The sequence below is a fragment of the Equus caballus genome, chromosome 16 (genome assembly GCF_041296265.1).
Source record: "Equus caballus isolate H_3958 breed thoroughbred chromosome 16, TB-T2T, whole genome shotgun sequence".
Classification (NCBI taxonomy): Eukaryota; Metazoa; Chordata; class Mammalia; order Perissodactyla; family Equidae; genus Equus; species Equus caballus.
This window is the reverse complement of record NC_091699.1, coordinates 55297690-55315388: the sequence shown is the minus strand read 5'-3', so window position 1 is coordinate 55315388 and position 17699 is coordinate 55297690. Positions and strand designations below refer to the sequence as shown.

The following is a 17699-nucleotide window of genomic DNA, read 5'->3' as shown; positions in this document are numbered from 1 at the left end:
ATCCTCGGAACTGGTGTTCATGTGTGATTAAATGATAGCTTAGAACCTGACACCCAGTCTCACTGGGTGTCAGTTGAACCAGGGTAATTGTTTATCCTTTTTCTTAGAAAGAGTCGCTTCTGGTGGCAATCAAGGCAACGGCCATTCCAGAGAACTCCCCAGTGTCGGTTTTTGTTTCTGTCTCTGAATCATAGTTTCCTTGGCTTCTTCTTTCTGCTTCCATGTGGGTTTCTCTGCTTGGCTTTCCTTCCACTGGAGACCCTCTTTACTGCTCACAGCGAGGGAACTAACTCTCCCTCAGTAGGCGAGGCAGGAAAGGAAGAGAAAAGACGTGTGCCTGTCTCTGAGGGGCAGGCCTGTGAGCCGGAGGTGGTGCAGGAGGAACGGGGCCGAGGGGAGCAGGCTGGAGGTCCTAGCGTCTTGTGGGGCCACTGCTTAGCCTCGAGACCTCACCCAAGTCCCTGAACCTTGCAGGGCCTCAGTTTCCCCTCTTGTGAGTGGAAGCGATAGAAGAGGTCTGGCTCGGATGTGCGGAGTGTAAGAAGTCCCAAGGGGAAGCAGGGAGAGGGTGGATGTGCAGGAGGGACCGAGCTGGGAGACCCCCTCTCCCTTGTGTACTGTGTGAATGTTGACCTACAAGCCCTATGTATTGATTTTTTTTGAGAAGGCAACTTCAGTTCATTAAAATCACAAGGGGCTAACTGTCAGCTGTCAAGTGGTGATGTGCAGGAACCCCTGGAGGACTTGGTACAGAAGGCAGTTCCTGAACCCAACCTGCGTAGATCCTGGTTCAAGAGGTCTCGGGTGGAGCCTCTGGAGCATCTGAAGACCCTGTTACAGAAGCCCGGGGTTTGCAGTGTGCCGATGCCTGCCCCGTGGCACCGTCATCCCCGTGCATGGTTCTTGGGAGGGTTCCTCAGTTCTGAAATGCCTGCAAATTAGTGAAGGGAGGAGAAATGCTTTCTTGCAGGTTCCTTCCCTAGGGGATCCTCACAAGGGGCCACAGACAGTGGGAAGGAGTCATGTGTGAATTAGGGTTGGGAGGAAGCAGGCTGGGGTGTGGGGCCTGGCTCAGTCATTTGCTAATGGAGTGACTTGGGCTCCTCACGTAATCTTCAGGACCTTGGTTTCATTTGTAAAAAGTGTTCCTAGTCCTCACCCTGCACTGCCCACTGGTTGGTGAGAATAAATGAAATGCAGAAATAGATACAAGTGCTTTGCATTGATCAACAAATGTTTATTGAGCACATACTGGTTACGAGGCAGGGAGCTGGGTAAACAGGGAACAGATCAGCATCCCGGGTGGCACTGCTACCTCCTGAGGCCCCTCGTGTGGCGAGCTGCACACCAGGGCCATGCACCAGTCTTGGTTCTGTTGCTGGCTACTCTGTGCCATTTGGCCACCTCCTCAGCCTCTCTGAGTACAGTGTCCTCTTCCATTAAATCGGGTGGTTGAGCCAGTAATTTTTAGCTCTAATGGTCCCTTTGTAGATGTGAAATCACAACTTTTGTAGTGTAGAGAGTAGTTACTAACGCTGAGTCCCCTGAAGATGCTAAGGTAAAGCTCTCAACTGTATGACCCTATGATAGGAATTTTCTAGAAGGACATCTGTCAGACAGGAGTTACAAAGTATCACGTGTGTCTCCAGCACCAGTATATGGCCTGTGTGTGAGTCTGAGTCTGTGCCCTTTAATCCTAATAATTTCAAGAAAAAGGAATTGTTTCCAAGTCTGTACATAATGGTTTGAAAGTGGCCGAGTAGGAGAGGGGTCTTGTCTTATGAAGTCTTTGAAACACTGCTTGTGGGTTTGCAATCACTACCAAGGGTAGAGGGTAATGAGAGAGGCTTACTACCTCCAGCCAGATTCTGACAGACCTGGGGTTACATTCCTCACCCACCATCCTTGTGGCCAAGTGGAAACTTGGTAGGTAAAGAAATGGAATGGGTTGGGCCTGGCTTGGTGTCATAGTGGTTTGGTTCGTGTGCTCTGTTTTGGCAGCCCAGGGTTTGCAGGTTCAGATCCTGGGCACAGACCTACACACCAGTCATCAAGCCATGCTGTGGTGGCATCCCACATACAAAATAGAAGGAGATTGGCACAGATGTTAGCTCAGCAACAATCTTCCTCACCAAAAAAAAAAAAAAAAAAAAAAACGAAAAAAACAGGGTTGGAACAGTGAGAGAAAAATAGAAAAAAGATGGGCTTTTGGAATGTGGCTGGTCTTGATGAGTTAGGGTTCCTTTTCTTTTTCTTTGATTGTTACCTTTAATGTAGTCTAAAATATTGTACCAAGGCTCAGAGTGAGACACCAGGATGGGAAATTGCAGTGTGTGAGCTGGAGGCGCACGTTTAATTTGGCCCTCAGGTATTTATAAAATTCTAAATTAGTGTCCAACATTGGGGGGGATCTCATGTAGAATACAGATCCCTGGCATCTCGGAAGAAGTCAGCATGTCTAGGGCCAGGGGTGCCTCCTCGGTGGAACAGGATGTGCTGTGCTTGGTGGCCACCAGACACAGCCCTTGGCCTGGCTGCTCAGAGACATTTAGGTAGGAAGAGAGCTTTTCTGCAACCTGATGCTTTTGTTCTACAGGTGAAGAAACTGAGTCCCAGAGAGATGGAGACGTGACTTGCGGGGGTGACGGGGCCGGGATCCCATTCTCCACACTCTTGGAACAGTGCTCTTGCTGCACCCAGCGCCTCTCGCTCCTTCCAGCAGGGGGCAGTCGTGCTGTTTACTTACCTGACCTTCCAAATCTTCCCTGACTTCCTGCTTTCCCTCTTTCTCTGTGCTGTCTGTTCTGCTCTCTTCCTCTGATTTTGCCAGTTTTCCCTCACTAAGGTGTCCTCCTTGTCCAGCACTGCTCTTTCTCCTCTCCGTATTCTTCCCTCCGCCCTCCCTTGCGGTTGTGCTGTTCCTGGTTCTCCTGGGCCCAGAGCCCTCCAGCTCCCGTGTGCAGGCAGCTACCCCCAGCCCATCTGGAGGAGGCCACCACTCAGAGCGTGGAACTGCCTGGTACTAGGTATGCTGACTTCTGCTTAGAGGCCAGGGGTCTGTATTTTTAAATGAGATTCTCCGAGGTTTAACTTTCAGAGCTACTGTTTCTGCTGTGAAATGTAAGCATTGTCTCGGGCGCCTGGCAGGTTTCATGAAGCTGGCATTTGCACCTGGGCATCAGTGCAAATCCTAAGTTGGAGGGACCTCCTTCTAGGCCCTCTCTGGCTGTATGGATTTAGCCCAGGTCAGGTGGAGAGTGGAGATAGCTGCACCTACAGCCCCAGACCCTCTGGTTGCTGAGCAGGCTCCACACCGTCTCCTACCTCCCAAGCAGCCCTAAATGAAGCCCTCCTCCTTGGATAGGAGGACCCACTCCAAACCCACATGCCTTGGAGAAAACCTCAGAAGAGTTATAGCTCTGAAGAGGTGAAGAAACCTGTTATGTTCTGCTCCCCAAGTGGCGCCATGAGCATGGTGGGCATTGGATCAGATCAGCGTTTGCTGAGTGGCTGAGGGGACATTCACTTCTCTGTGGGACTTTCCTCCATGCTGGACAAAGACCTAGGGTGATACTGAAAGGGGCTTGAAAAGACCTGGACTTTAGATGGCTCCACTTGCCCTGTGCTGAAGGCTGGGCCTTTGTCCATCTTCGGGGACAGGGGCTTGACAGCTTCAACCTCTCCCCTTTACAGATTCTTCCTTTCCTTTGTGCCATTTTCCATCCTCTCTCTCCTGAGAGGCTCACCGTTGGTGGAGAAGAGACTGTAGAAAACACTTATAGCATTGTAGTGAAATAATCTATGTACTAAATACATACCCAGACAACAGAGGGCAAGGAAAACTTGAAATACAGAGTGACATTTGAGTGATATTTTGAGATGGAGTTTGCTGGGTAGTGAAGGGCATTCCAGACAGAACAGCTGGTGTAAAAACCAAGCTTTTGCAAAAATGTGTTTGGAGAAGAGTGAGAACTTGGTGTGGCTTAACTGAGGAGGTATTGGAGAAAATAGCAGAGACCGAGCTTGGTAAGAAAGGCTGTTTGGGTATTGATTTGGCTGCTTTAATGGGGACCAAAATAATAGGGACTTCAGTAAGGTAGACGTTTATTTCTTTGTCTTAAAAGTCCAAATGAGGTGGCTCAGGAGTGCTCCGCTCCCCCAGGTTGTCCCAGGCACCCAGTCTTGCTCTGGTCACCCTCTAGGTGTTGCCTTTACTTGTGTGGTTGAAGAGGACTCCAGGACCAGCCCCATCTCTTGCAGTTCCACAGCTGGAGAGGGCATGACTTGGAAGTTCTGTTTATATCCTGTCAACCAGGCACATGGACACACCTTACTGCAAGGAAAGCTGGGAAATGTAGTTTTTAGCTGGGTGGCTGTGTGCCCAACCACACCCTGGGGGTTATATTACCGAAAGGAAGAAGCAGAAATTAGACATTGGGAAACAGTCAGTAGCCTCTGTCTTAGGAAGTTGTAGGCTGAATCGTGAAGCATTTTTAGAGAGCTGGGAGGTTTTTAAAGCAGGGCAATACCATGATTTAAAGAAGCATCTTTCCATAGATGGTGCCAGCAGCAGCAAGGCCAGCTACCGTGGGGCTGTTGTAGTAATTGGAGAAGGGGGAGATGCTGAGGCTAAATCCACCCTGACCGCATGGGTGAGCCTGGCCTTTGGATGGTTTGACAGCCTAGGGGTCAGTGGATTCTGGGCTGTTGTTGCTGCAGATCTCCCAGAAGCCATGGACCTCTTGGGGTCTGGGTTCAATCAGCAGGCTAATGCCCTTCATTTCAGACTTATGCTGGAACACATTTTATAGCTTGTTAATAATGTGAGTTGGAGCTGTGGAGGAATGGTGACCATACAGAACATAAAGAGTTCCTTTCCTCAAAGTGGGGCCAACAGTGTCCTTGCACACCAGGAGCTTGAATAAGCTCCAAGAGAGGGGCCAGGGCTGTCCTTCTCAGGCCCCTGATCCTTCGTGGTTCTGCAGACAAGTTACCTCAGTTCTTGGCTCTGCTTGCTGTGCCCTCGGAGGGAAAATCATTCTGACACCTCCCTGGCTGGTCAGTGTGTCTAATAGAACATCCCTGCCATACTTAAGAAGTCTTCTGCATGTTTAGCACAAAAACTTCCCCATCAAAATATCCTGGGAATTCCCCAGCATTCCTTTTTTTTTTTAAGATTTTATTTTTCCTTTTTCTCCCCAAAGCCCCTCCAGTACATAGTTGTATATTTTTAGTTGTGGGTCCTTCTAGTTGTGGCATGTGAGATGCCACCTCAGCATGGCCTGATGAGCAGTGCCATGTCCGCACCCAGGATCCGAACTGTCGAAACCCTGGGCCACCGAAGCAGAGCGAGCGAACTTAACCACTCGGCCACGGGGCTGGCCTTCTCCAGCATTTCTAGTGTGCGGGCCTGGGAGATGAGCAGTGGATGGCAGAGGCAAGGGCGCAGCTTTCAGTGCAGCTGGATCTGCCACTTACTTAGCTGCGTGACCTTGACCAACAATATATTCCACAGGCTCTGTGAATCTCTGCTTCCTCATCTATAAAACAGAGCAAATATTATTCCCATCTCAGGTTGCTGGGAGGGTCAGAGAATGCTCTGAAGGCACTGGCGTGGTGCTTGGCGTGGTGAAAGCATTCCTGGGGAATTCTCGAAGGTTCTCATATTATGTTTACCCGACTTCAAGCCTTGGATGTTTCTTCTCCATGAGGCAAATGTGGTGTCCCCCTCCAAAGGAGGTCCCCGGGGCCTCCAGCTCTGCAGCCAAGGTCAAGGAGACCTCCCTGGGCAGTCCCTAAAATCCTTTCCTATGCCCTGATTCTCTGGGCCTTCCAGGCAGCTGAAAACTTGCTGATGTTTATATGGCTGGTCACGTTATGGAAAAATCAAATATACAGAGTTTTTTTAAAGAGGCATTTTGGCACAGCCTCACCTTTTGATACTTTATCTCACTGGTCATCTTATGCCTTAAGGAAAACGATCTCTCTTGGGCACAAGGACCCACACTGCAAATAGGTTGACCTTCAGCCCTGAAAGTAGAAGGACAGGTCAAGTCTCAGCGTTTGGGCAGGTGCCAGCATGCTCACAAGTGACTCGTTATTTTAAGAGGGGTATTTTTTTTTGCAGTCTGTTGCCTTCCCCACCACCAAATGGCAACGACACTAGAAGATTCCAGCCCGTTGTGTGGGTGCATGAAGCAGGAATGTGTTGGTCCCTTGCCTGTTTTCCTAAGGACAGGCTGGCACTGCCTTCAGTGGAGCCCCCCATGTTTAGCTGAGAGTTGCTGCAGGTTGGGTGTCACCCCTCCTTGACCGCGTATTCCCTCAGTCGGGTGGCAGCCATTTTATAGCTGTGAGGCCTCTCCCCAAGATGAGCTTTGTGGGAACTTAGTCTTCACTTCATTGTGAGAGGAGGAAATATTTGCTTCATTATGAGCCCATCTTGGACTTTCTGGATGGAATAAAAATATGAGACATCTTCTGTCTTGAGGTGAGGCTGTTGACTCTAGCCTAGGGGAGGACGTAACTTCTGTTCGTGACAGACCTTTGTGAAGTGGCAGAGCAGCTCTGGTGTGGTTTCGGCTGGCTGAAATGCCAGTGCGCTTGCTGTGACATTTTCCCATATTAGGCAGAGAATCCCGAGCGTTCGGATGTTGTCCCCCTCTAGGACTGAAGTGCTTCCCTAACGCTCCAAGTAAAGTCTGCTTTTAACTCTTTCCTTGGCGCTTGAAAAACCACGCTGACTTCCTGAATCGAAGTGTTCCACAGTGAAGCTTTGCGTGTTGACTTGAGTGAGAAGGGATGTGTGGGGTGGCAGGTGGTCGGAGGTGGGCGAGGGAGCCTACAGGTGCTTTCAGTGGGCTCCTGTCTGAAGGGAGACAATGGGTCATTGGATGTTCTTTTTACCTGTGATTCCATCTTTCGTTTTTCCTGCTGTGTGGCCTTCTTATGAAGCACGAAGGAGACAGGGATTTTGGTAAGTCTCTGGCATAGCCGTTGTGCTGGGCACAGGTGTCTCCACGTTCCACCTGAGTGTGAGCGGCCCTGCCTTGCTGCCTCGCTGCCCTGCTGCTGCCACTGCCTTGGTTCCCACAGTAAGGGGAGCAAAGGGACTGGCCCTCCCTGCTGTACCTGCTTTGGTTCTCCAGCAAATCCCTGCCCCAGGCCCTTCCTGCTCCCTCTGTGGCTGCCTCCCAGCTGGGAGCACCCTGGGATTTACTCCCACCATTTGCACCCGTCGTTTCCTCTGTGTGTGTTTAGGGTTGGGCCTTTCTCCCTTAGTTTGATGCCAACTTCCACCTTTTAGAAACACCTCCTAATTCTCATCTCTTGCCAGTACCTCCTCCTTACTTCCCCTTGCTGTTGTGTGGTTTTGTTTATCTTGAGAGTGGTTTTCCCCTCGCTCTTTGTGGTGGGAGACTGAATCACATGCTCTATCCTCTGCTTTTGTTTTCTACTTCAAGGCAAGAAAATGATGCAACAGTCTTCTTCAGAATTGACCCCCACTGTATTCTTATCTTTTGAACAGTTTTTCTCGTTGAGGCTCATTCCTAGAACAAAAGACTGAGTTAACTCTCCTCTCATGAACAGCTGGGTGCCTTGGTTTTTATGGGTTGACAAGACCACCACGGCTCACACCGCCTGTTTACCATCATAGGTCCTGAATACTTTCTATGAAATAGGCTGATAGCGTGACTGATATCAGAATTAGTTGATAGATAATCAACACTCACCCATTAGCATTCACTTAATTCATTCTTCCGGGGGGTAGACAAGTTGCGTGAGGCTAGTCTTCTGGATACATTTGCCATGTTTACAGTTAATTAACAGGCCTGCTTTAAGGTGCTTTGTGTGGACTGAGTCACCTCCATAGGCATTATCGTGCACCTCCTGAGCACAGTCTGGGCCAGGAACTGTGAGGGGTATAAGTGGTGGATCGAGAACAACCCGTGTGTGGGAGTTTGCCATCTCAGAGGGAAATGAGTTGGATACTAACTTACCCAGAAGACAGAACTTAATGAGTGCAGTAATAGAAGTTTTGACAAAATGCTATCAATATGGACGCGGGAAGAAAGATTAGTTCTACTTGGAGTGCTCAGAACACCAGTATGTCAGGGGAGAGGTGGTATTCAAGCTCTGCCTTGACAGAGGGGCACCTGTTGGTCCAATGGTTGGAAACCCCTTGAGAAGTGTCGCAAGGGCAGGACCACCAGTGTCGTGTTTACTCTTGCATCTCCTATGTCTCTGGTACTCAGGATGTATTTGGATGGATGGATGGAAGGAAGTGTAGGCAGATGGACAGATGAATGAATGAATTTAATGAAGGCAAAAATCTTAGGTGGGGCAGTGGCTTGCTTGCATGGTAAAAGAGTGGCACTAAAATTTAGGCATATTGCTGAAATTGTAAGTAGTTTAGCTTAAGTGTAGAGTGATTGAGAGAAGATGGCCAGAGAAAGGACTGGAAAGAAAGACTTAGCCCAGATGGTGAAGGCGTAAGAATTTTGGCTTCACAGAAGGTGGGCAGTTAAATGGCAGGAACTATTTCTGGTAGGTCTTGGCAGTAAGCATGTGTAAATCTGAGTTTCAAGAATAGAATTTAAATTGGAGAGAGACCCCTGATATGCCTTATCTGTTCTCTCCATGTCGCGGGTAAGTAACCAAAGACGTCTCCTGCAGGCCACAAGTTTAGTTAAGCAGCAGCAGCAAGGCCATAACCGGTTCTGGGCTCTCATTTCTCTGTCGTCTTCCCTCTAGACGTGTGCAACAGCACTGATCTTCCGGAAGTCGAGATCATTAGCCTACTGGAGGAGCAGCTGCCCCATTATAAGTTAAGAGCCGATACCATCTACGGTTATGACCACGACGACTGGCTCCACACACCCCTCATTTCTCCAGATGCCAACATCGACCTCACAACTGAGCAAATTGAAGAGACGCTGAAGTACTTCCGTAAGTAGTTCCCCTTTCGCATGATGACGGCACTGTGATGACCAGTCCTTCTTAGCCGCGGCCTCCAATGAGATCTTATATTACTTACTAAGTCTTGTGGCCTGCTATCCATGGAAAGAGACTCAAAGAAATGTGGCTGCAGGGGTTAGCCACATAAAAGGCCTCCATTTTAAGTCTTCTAAATAAATTTTTGCATTGTGAGGACAAGTACGAGTTTTCATTTGAACCAGCTTTCTCTTAACCATACAGAAGGATTTGAAGATGCTCCCGTTTTCCCCTCTTACCAAAAGTGCTACTTGAGTCCTTAGAAACTCATTTTGGGAAGGAGTTTGCATTTAAACCAAAGGTATTGGGAACATCTAGGTTCCCAGTTTACATGGCATAGCCTGACATACCAAGACTTACGATTTCTGTGTGAAAGCCCATGAAGCTGCTTATTCAGGAGAGTCAAGATGTTGCTGCAGTAGCAAACCAGTCACGCGAGGGCTGCAGAGCTGACACCTGGTAGGGTGAGCAGTACACTAACTGGGCTTTTTTTCACTGTGTTTATGAGGACAAGTGTGTGAGACCTGATTTTGCAGACTTAAAAAATATATGATAATTTTAAAAATTCACACTAATGATGTTTCTGATGTTCATTCAAGAGGTGCCTTTTTTGAAGTAAGTTTTCTCTAGAAATTTAGGGCACCCCTATGAGATTGGTAGGACAGCCCAGTTCTTCTTTGTTTTGACATCTCTGACTTAAAATTTAATTTGAACCTAGTCTAAATGATAAGTGATGACATATACATATTCTGTGTATCATTGTGTCACCTTAAAAAAAACATACAGCAATCCTGCATCTTACTTGGAGATACCGTGGTTCAAAACCAGCTTCTAGTACCTCTATAAAGTTTTCTGGAATTGTTTTCTCTAATATAGACCGACTTCCAGTTTTCTTGAATTTGTGAAATCATTTACAATAAACAAGTCAGAACTCTTAAGTTTCGCCTTTAGAGCCTATCTGGGGCTGTTTTCACATTTTCTCTATTAAATATTAATAGGAAGTGAATTTTGTTTAAGTTGACCTGTATTTTTATAAACCCTACAAGTCTCTTTGTGAACACTGCAGATAATCAGTTTCAGTAGGAATAAAAATAGAATAATCCACCCCAGAGCAGATAAGAAGCACATTAGGCTTGTCCTAATGTTCAGGTTGAACCTTTAGAACTTCAGGTGTGTCTTGTGGCGTATAGGAAGTTCTTTGTAAGTCGCCAGTGTTTACTCACAGTATGTGTATCACCAAGGAGATGTGGTGTGTGGAAAACCGTGTCCTGAGAAACCTCCGTGGTAGTCCTATATTTAGTTCCTTCAGACTGATTCACAGTAGAATTCACAGCAGAATTATTTTTCCAGAAATTTCTGTGTGTTACCTACCCTTCCTTAACAGACTGTCCTGTGATTCTTCAGGACCCCTTCATGGCCATTTCTGCCACAGGACACTCTGGTCCCTTCTCATACACGCTGACTAATCACTTACATTCACAGTGTAACTGGAGCACCATCCATGGGCAGTACTTCACTGTTTTCGCGGAACTTTCATATGAATTGCCTCATTTCGCCCCTATAAAATGTCTATTGTGTGGGCAGGACCAGTTTTATTATCAAGGAAATAGAATCGTGCAGGACTCATAGCATTTTTTCCATAGCACCGACCTACAGCTTCTGAAATCCTTTTAACAGTAGACTTGAACAGACATTGTGGCTGGTCGTTGTTTGTTATACTTTTAGTTCTGTATTTAAGAGAGGAATAAAATCGTGGTGGATTTGGCAGTGGCTAACACAAATTATAATAAAACCAGAAGAACCAAAATAGACATTGAGCAGAGATTCTGGAAGTTCTTAGAGCATGATTACATCCAAGTCTTACCTTAATTCTGTATTTTCCTCTGTCGTACCTCTGCTTAGAGCAGAGTAGGTGTTTGCTAAGTATCTGTTAAATGGATGGTCACTTGTTAACTCTAAACTTAAATACAGCACCCTCTAGAGCAAGGCTTTCACACTGAGGTCCTGGGGAGCCCCAAAGGATCTGTAGAGAGAAATGAGGAGGTCTGTGAACTCATAAAGGAAAAAAATCACATCTTTCTTTTCATTCAATTCTAACTGAAATGCAGCCTTTCCTTCCATTATGAGCATAGAAAACAACACACAGTGGCACTGGCAGGACCTGTGACGTGGTTCCCGGTAGAAGGTACAGATGTTTGCATGTCATGGTACAGCGGAAGCAGATGCTTGGAAATACCTCCTTTGCTCAGCACTGCTTTGAAATTACTTCATTATTAGATGTGCTGCTAGATGTTGTTATTTCATGCATTGATAAAGCAGCACTTAGCACACCACGGACCTTTTTCAAGTTTTAATCACTACATTATCATACAATTAGTTTCCTTCCCAGTCCTCATATTTTATGTCTTCAGATCTTTCTTCTGAGGAGAGGTCCGTCGGCCCTGCCAAACGGGCCGAGTGGTCAGTGGAAGCACAGGTCAGGAGCCCCGCTGTGCCCGTGGTGTCCTTCTTTTGTGTCATTTGTTTACATGTGTGTAACCCAGGAGATGCCGTGGCTCCCAGCGCTGTGACTCATTTGTGTGTCCAATCGATTGTTAGTTGCATGAGAGAACAACAGACCCTTTGTTTCATTTCAGATTTATTTTCTGCCTTGGCTAGGGTAGTGTTTCTCTCTTGTGGGTGAGGGCTGCTTCTGGGGGCTTCTGATCCGCTTTCCCAAGTGAAGACCACCGGATGAGAGGGCTGTCTCCACCATTGCTACACAGAGCAGAGCAAACGCCTTGCATGTCAGGAGGTAGAATAAAACTCAACCCCCTTTCCTACATGTCATCCCTCAGAGTGGAGGAATGCCTTTCAAATCTGGCCCTCACCTGGCTTGTCGAGAAGAGGCAAGAAAGCTTTGGGTGTCCACCTTTACCAGGTGATAGAATGACCTTTTCGGAAAAATTCCAACACTTCCCATAGTCAGGTAGGTTTCTTGACTCCTGATGAGGTGAGAAACACAGAAAATAAAAATGACTCGCAAAGCAAACCTATCCATAAATATAAAAGAGGAAGAAAAAATAGTTAACATTTAATGTTTACTGTATGTGAGTCATTGTTTTTAATACTTTACATGTATCTCATTTAGTTCTCATAATGACCTCTGATTTACATAGTCTTGCTAACCCCCCATTCTACAGATGAGAACTCAGGCTCAGAGAAGTTAAGAAGCTTGCCCACAGGCACACAGCTAGCAAGGCGGGGTGCCTAGTTTCACACCTAGGTTGTCTGGTCTGACTCTATCTTTACACTCTCAGAGTAGGTGAAGGAGAAAAGAATTCTAGTTTAAGAAGAAAGCTCATTTGGTAAACGTGAAAAAAACCAAAGCCTCAGTTTCAGAATATGTCAAAAGCTTACTTATTTTTAAAATATGTGTTCAACATATCTGAAATTCATTTTTTTTCACTCAAGGTCACTGACCCAAGTGCAACTTAGCCTGAGGCAGCTTAATTTCAGATGAGGTTTCCTCCTCCTCTGTACTTGCTGCCTCCGTCCCGTGTCTGTAGGTCGTGCTTCCCAATCTCAGGTGGACATGATTACATGTGCTGCAGACTTTTCTAGTCACGTAGCATTCTGCAGACACCAGACTTGAAGCTGGCTGCGTTAGTGCCTAGGTGGCTCCTTGTGGTTCCTCCTTTCCAGGGGCCATGCTCTGTAACTTTCTGGTTAAGGAGCCTTGGACAAGAAAAGAAATCTTTGTGTGTCTCAAGTGCATATGATCTGCTGACCACTTCACCTCTGAGTTTACCTGGAATAATCTTTTTCCCAAGGAGAAGAGAAGGTTATGAAGCAATAAGAGTTTCAAGGCATTGTTCCACCGTTTGCTTTTACTATAAAGTAATATTAATGAATTGACCAACAGATACTTATTGTGTGCCTGGTATGAACCTGTGATCTTTTGTGCACTTGACCTGTTTGCGTTCCAGCTGAGGTTTTCTGGCTAAGGAAGTGAATACATCTCCTAGATTACTGATTTTCTTCCATTACCCACCCAGGGACTTTACACTGGGTTGGGCCAACGCAGGAAGCTCTCGAGGCCTTTGGCTGGCATCCTGCACCGAGTTGCCAGCCTTGCTTATGTGGGAGGACGGAGTGGAAATTAAACCAGCTCCCCATACCATGTTAATGTTTTAAATTTTAATTTAAACAAAAAATTTAAAGACCATTAATCTAGTCCTACCCAGATGGGGCACCCGAGGCTTGGGGTGAAGTGAGTTGCCAAGGTTGTGCAGCTGGCTTGAATGGGACCAGGATCCTGTGTAGGTCTCCGCGCTCCTCACCCCAGCACTCCAGAGTTGTGCCCATAAAGTGGCGCTTACAGTAGATGCCATGCCGCCATTTCCACCTTTGTTCCTTCACTTGCGTCCATACAGTCATAGTAATGAGCATTTGTGTGAGCCTGATGCATTGCAGTTCACTCACACAGATCTCATCCCACGAGAGAGGGAGTCTGCCTGGGATAAGGCACGAGGACACAGCACGTGGCCTGGGGGTCTAACTGGTGAAGCTTGGGCTGCAGTGCACCCTCTCCACAGGGTGCCTACCTGGAGGTTCCTTCTTTCCTCGTCTGATGCGTCCTGGAGCAGGGTACGTCACAGTGACCCACTCCGTTTTGGACCCTCTCCTCGCTTGGCTTCCAGGGCCTCACTTGCTCCCGGATTTCCCTCCTATCTCTCTGGCCAGTCCTTCCAGCCTCTTTCACTGGTTTTTCTTCCTCTTCTTCTGAGCTTCTGAATCAGTGGCTCTCAACCTGATACACCTAGAGAGCTTTTAAAAATATACCCTCCTCAGGCCTTGTCCTCAGAAATAGTCATTTTGAGCCTGTCATTCCAGTCTCTAGGTAACTGGGATGTGCTGCTCTACCAGTTGGAGCGCCCGGTCTGCTGCTCTCCACATCGTCTCTTCCCAGGGCTTTAAATACCAGCCACATGCTGGTGACTCCCGAATTTATGTCCACCCCTGACCACCTCCTCCTCTTCCCTCCCCGCCTCCGGGCTCACATACCTAGTCATTAGCTTAGCGTGTCCACTGACAAAAGTGGAGTATTTCCACCATACACATTTGTCTTGATCAGTGAGACACGGTTTACTCCATTTCCATATCTGCCTGGCCATCAGCTGGCCCCGTTAATTCTTTCTCTGGGTATCTCTCAGATCCCCTCTCTGACCCTACTGCCGCCACCCTGGATGAAGCCACTGTCCTCTCGTCGCTGAGCTGCTGAAACTGTTCTCCCTGCTTCCACTTTGCTGCTTCTCTGCCAACCCTCTTCTGCTCAGCAGCCCGGCTGATCTTTTTTCAAGATCCAGTTGGGTGATCTGCTCCTCTGTTTCCCATTGCTCTTTGGATAAAATGCAGGGTCTTTAGGGACCCTGTCACACGGCTCTTGGCTCTCTGTGCAACCAGCCTCATCCCACCCCACCCCTGTGCCAGCCACACAGGTGAACACTCCAGGCTTGTTTGACGGCAGCTCCCTCTGCCCCCTCCCCTTTCTTTCCTGTTCTTTGCTTCTAACACTCAGAGAAGCCTTCCTAGACCATCCCACCTGTAGTGTCCCCCACTCCTGTTCCCTTTCCCTTGTCCTTTCTTCATAGCTCTCATCACTCTCATGATTTGCTTACGTAGTGGTAACCAATAATAATAATGATTCGCATCTATTGAGCGCTTCCTGTTTGCCAAGCTTGCGCCAAGTGCTTATCCTCTTGCGTGTGCTAGGACACATACACTAGATTTGAAGTACATGATGCTTTTATTGGTAAATGAGTTTTTCGAATATATTGCGATTGTTTCATCCAAATCTAATTGGCCATTTAATCCTTGCTTGTGTCTTTCAAGATATTAACCTTAGCTTTCATAGAAACAGTTCTCCTTTTATACTGTTCATGAAATAATCAACAGGATTGTATAATTATATTAACAAGCAAAACAGATACGAACAGGTTTGGGAACAAACACAAATGACTGTAGGTAGAGAAAGAGCTCAATTCACTGGGGCTCAAATGCCCAGACACATGAGCCAGTGGTGGGCGGCGGTGTCAGCAGGCGGTGGGCTTAACGGGGCCTGTGGCTCCTCATGTCGGTTAGAGGTCAGCCGGGAGGACCTGGGAAAAGATAGAGAAGGTAGCGGCATATTCTTACATCCTAACCAGAACGAGGAGCCTCCTCGACATGAGACATAGTCTCCGAGCTGTCTTGTTGGAGGGGTACGAGGGTGATGATTAAACAGGAGAAGTCGTTGCTCAGAGTATCTCCCACTGGAACTTTTATTTGCAGCGTGTATACGTGTGCAGTTGAATCGTGCGTGGCAATACCCTAGCTCTCCTCCTCCTCTGACAGGTCATCTCTGGGTTTTTTGGTTTGTTTTCATTTTTGGTAAATCTCTTTTCGCCTTTGCTGACATGTGGACATTGTCAGTCTTCTCTCTGGGGTCTCCTCTCACCCGCACCTCCTTTGCTTTAGCTTTGGCCTCTCTGCAGGTGACTTCTCCGTTTCCCTCTCTGCCCTCAGGATGTATTGCCAGAATCTCACACAAGTGGAACAGGTGTGTGTCGTCCTCACGCCGGCGTTTCTTCCCACCTGCCAGGCTTCCATGGAGGCCCCAGGCGCTCAGCAGGGCCCCTTACCGGCTTCCCATCCTTTCCTTCTCAAAGGCGTCTTCTCCTCTCACCTACGTCGCAGATACTAGACTTGCATTTCAGCCCTGGTTCTGAAACCTGTGCTTTTTGTCACCTTGAGGAAGTCATGGAACCTCTCTGTACCTCAGTTTTGTTTTTGTGGTTTTAAAAAACGTTCTGTGACTCTGTTGGTGATGACGCAGCGGTGGGAGATAGTGTCCATTACTGACTTTCAGAGTGAGAAAGCGGGGAAGCTTGTCACTATTTTACAGAATCCTGGAGCCTACCCCACTTCTCAGCTCTTACTGCCTGGCCTTTTCATGAACAGAAATGATCTTTAAAAGGAGTTAAGTTTTAAAAATAATATAGCTTCTGGTCATAAAAGTATGCCAATTTTAGATAATTTAACAAAAATAAACAAAGACAAAACGATGACTAACTTAGCAACCGCTTCGCATTTTTTGTGAGATATTTCTAGTTGTTTTTTTCTCCAACAAATGTATTACATATTTGGGAACGTAATGCATTTTTACTTAATGGTATATGTTGACTGTTTCCGCATGGCATTAAAATTCTTGAAAAACACAATTTTCACCATTGCTTAATAGCCCATAATTTATATTGAACCATTGGTCTACTATTAGGAATCTAGACTGTTTCTAATTTTTCCTCAGAGAACATGAGTGAACATCCTCCTATATAAGTATCTGTCCACCCAACACATGATTTCCTTCAGGTGTATTTCTAGAAATTGATTTTCTGGGCTTGAACATGTGATGATTTTTAAGTTTCTTTGAACTATATTATTACTAATTCTTAGATTAAACATTTTCTTAAATTAGGAAATAAAAACTGCTTATTCTTGGTTAGCTTACATTGAGTCATGAAATTAGTAGGAAACCTGATGAATAAACGATGAGTCAGTGAAGAACAGGGCACCGTTCCATGAGCTGGTGAGAGGTCATAAACTTCCTGATGTTTTCCTCCCCTGAGAATGTTCGCTGGAGATTTGGAGGTTGTTAGTTGCCTCATTCTTTGGGTTCAGAATTCTTTCCGGGTTCCGTCTCTGATTTCTGCTGGATGGTTTGTGGGTGATGGTGGTTAGTGGTGAATGAAAGGGACATTCATTGAGTGTTTGTTGCATCCCCAGCACCGAGTCCTCCCCGCAGCCCTCTGAGGCGGAGACTTCTCATCCACATTTTAAAATGAGGCCGAGGTTCAGAGGGACCCTCCATTCCGTGCCCAAGGTCACACAGGAAGGGGGAGAAGCAGGGTCTGAGCCCAGCTGGGTAGGCCCTGCTCAGGCTCATCCACAGTGTGGTATCCTCAGGTCCAGCCTTTCCTTTCCTATTGTCTGTGGTTTGAAGAGGTCTTATATGCTATTGAGGTACTTAAAATGGACAGAATTTCACCTCTCCTGTGTTCTAACTTGTGATCTTCTCATCTCTAACCAAATCTTTTTACTTCCAAGACATCATGCCATGCAGTACTTAGAAGCAATTTGCTTGAAAACACCAAATTTATTCTTTAAAAAGTTTGAATACATCCTACATATTTTCTTTCTTTCTTTTTTTTGAGGAAGATTAGCCCTGAGCTAACTACTGCCAGTCCTCCTCTTTTTGCCGAGGAAGACTGATCCTGAGCTAACATCCGTGCCCATCTTCCTCTACTTTATACGTGGGATGCCTAAGACAGCATGGCTTTTGCGAAGCGGTGCCATGTCCGCACCTGGGATCTGAACCAGCGAACCTCGGGCCACCAAGAAGCAGAATGTGCGAACTTAACCGCTGTGCCACCAGGCCGGCCCCATCCTACATATTTTCTTACAAGAGTCCTGAGGAAGGGTGTCTTACCTTTTTCTTAGTTTGTACAGGTTGTTATCCATAAGTGAATGTTTGGAAAATGATAACAATAAGCAAGGGTCATGAAGGAGATGATAAAGTTTATGAGTATGGTAAATCATTTAAAGAAATGTGTGTGTATGTGTATATATATTATATATATAATATACCTATTATATGTATATAATATATAAATATATTTTTTAATTCA

At 46.6% G+C, this 17699-nt stretch overlaps 1 protein-coding gene across 16 annotated transcripts in view; it reads left to right on the top strand.

Annotated features, from left to right (window-relative positions):
* Positions 1–17699, top strand: part of TRAK1 (trafficking kinesin protein 1) — a 178256-nt gene that overhangs the window by 87536 nt on the left and 73021 nt on the right. For all 16 annotated transcript variants that reach the window (XM_070237939.1, XM_070237935.1, XM_023620681.2 and 13 more), the window contains one exon: positions 8755–8949. Coding sequence is in view for 4 of the 16 variants with exons in the window: in XM_014731757.3 (XP_014587243.1) it covers positions 8755–8949 (195 nt within the window). In the remaining 12 variants the exon portion in view is untranslated. The remainder of the gene's footprint in view (positions 1–8754; positions 8950–17699) is intronic.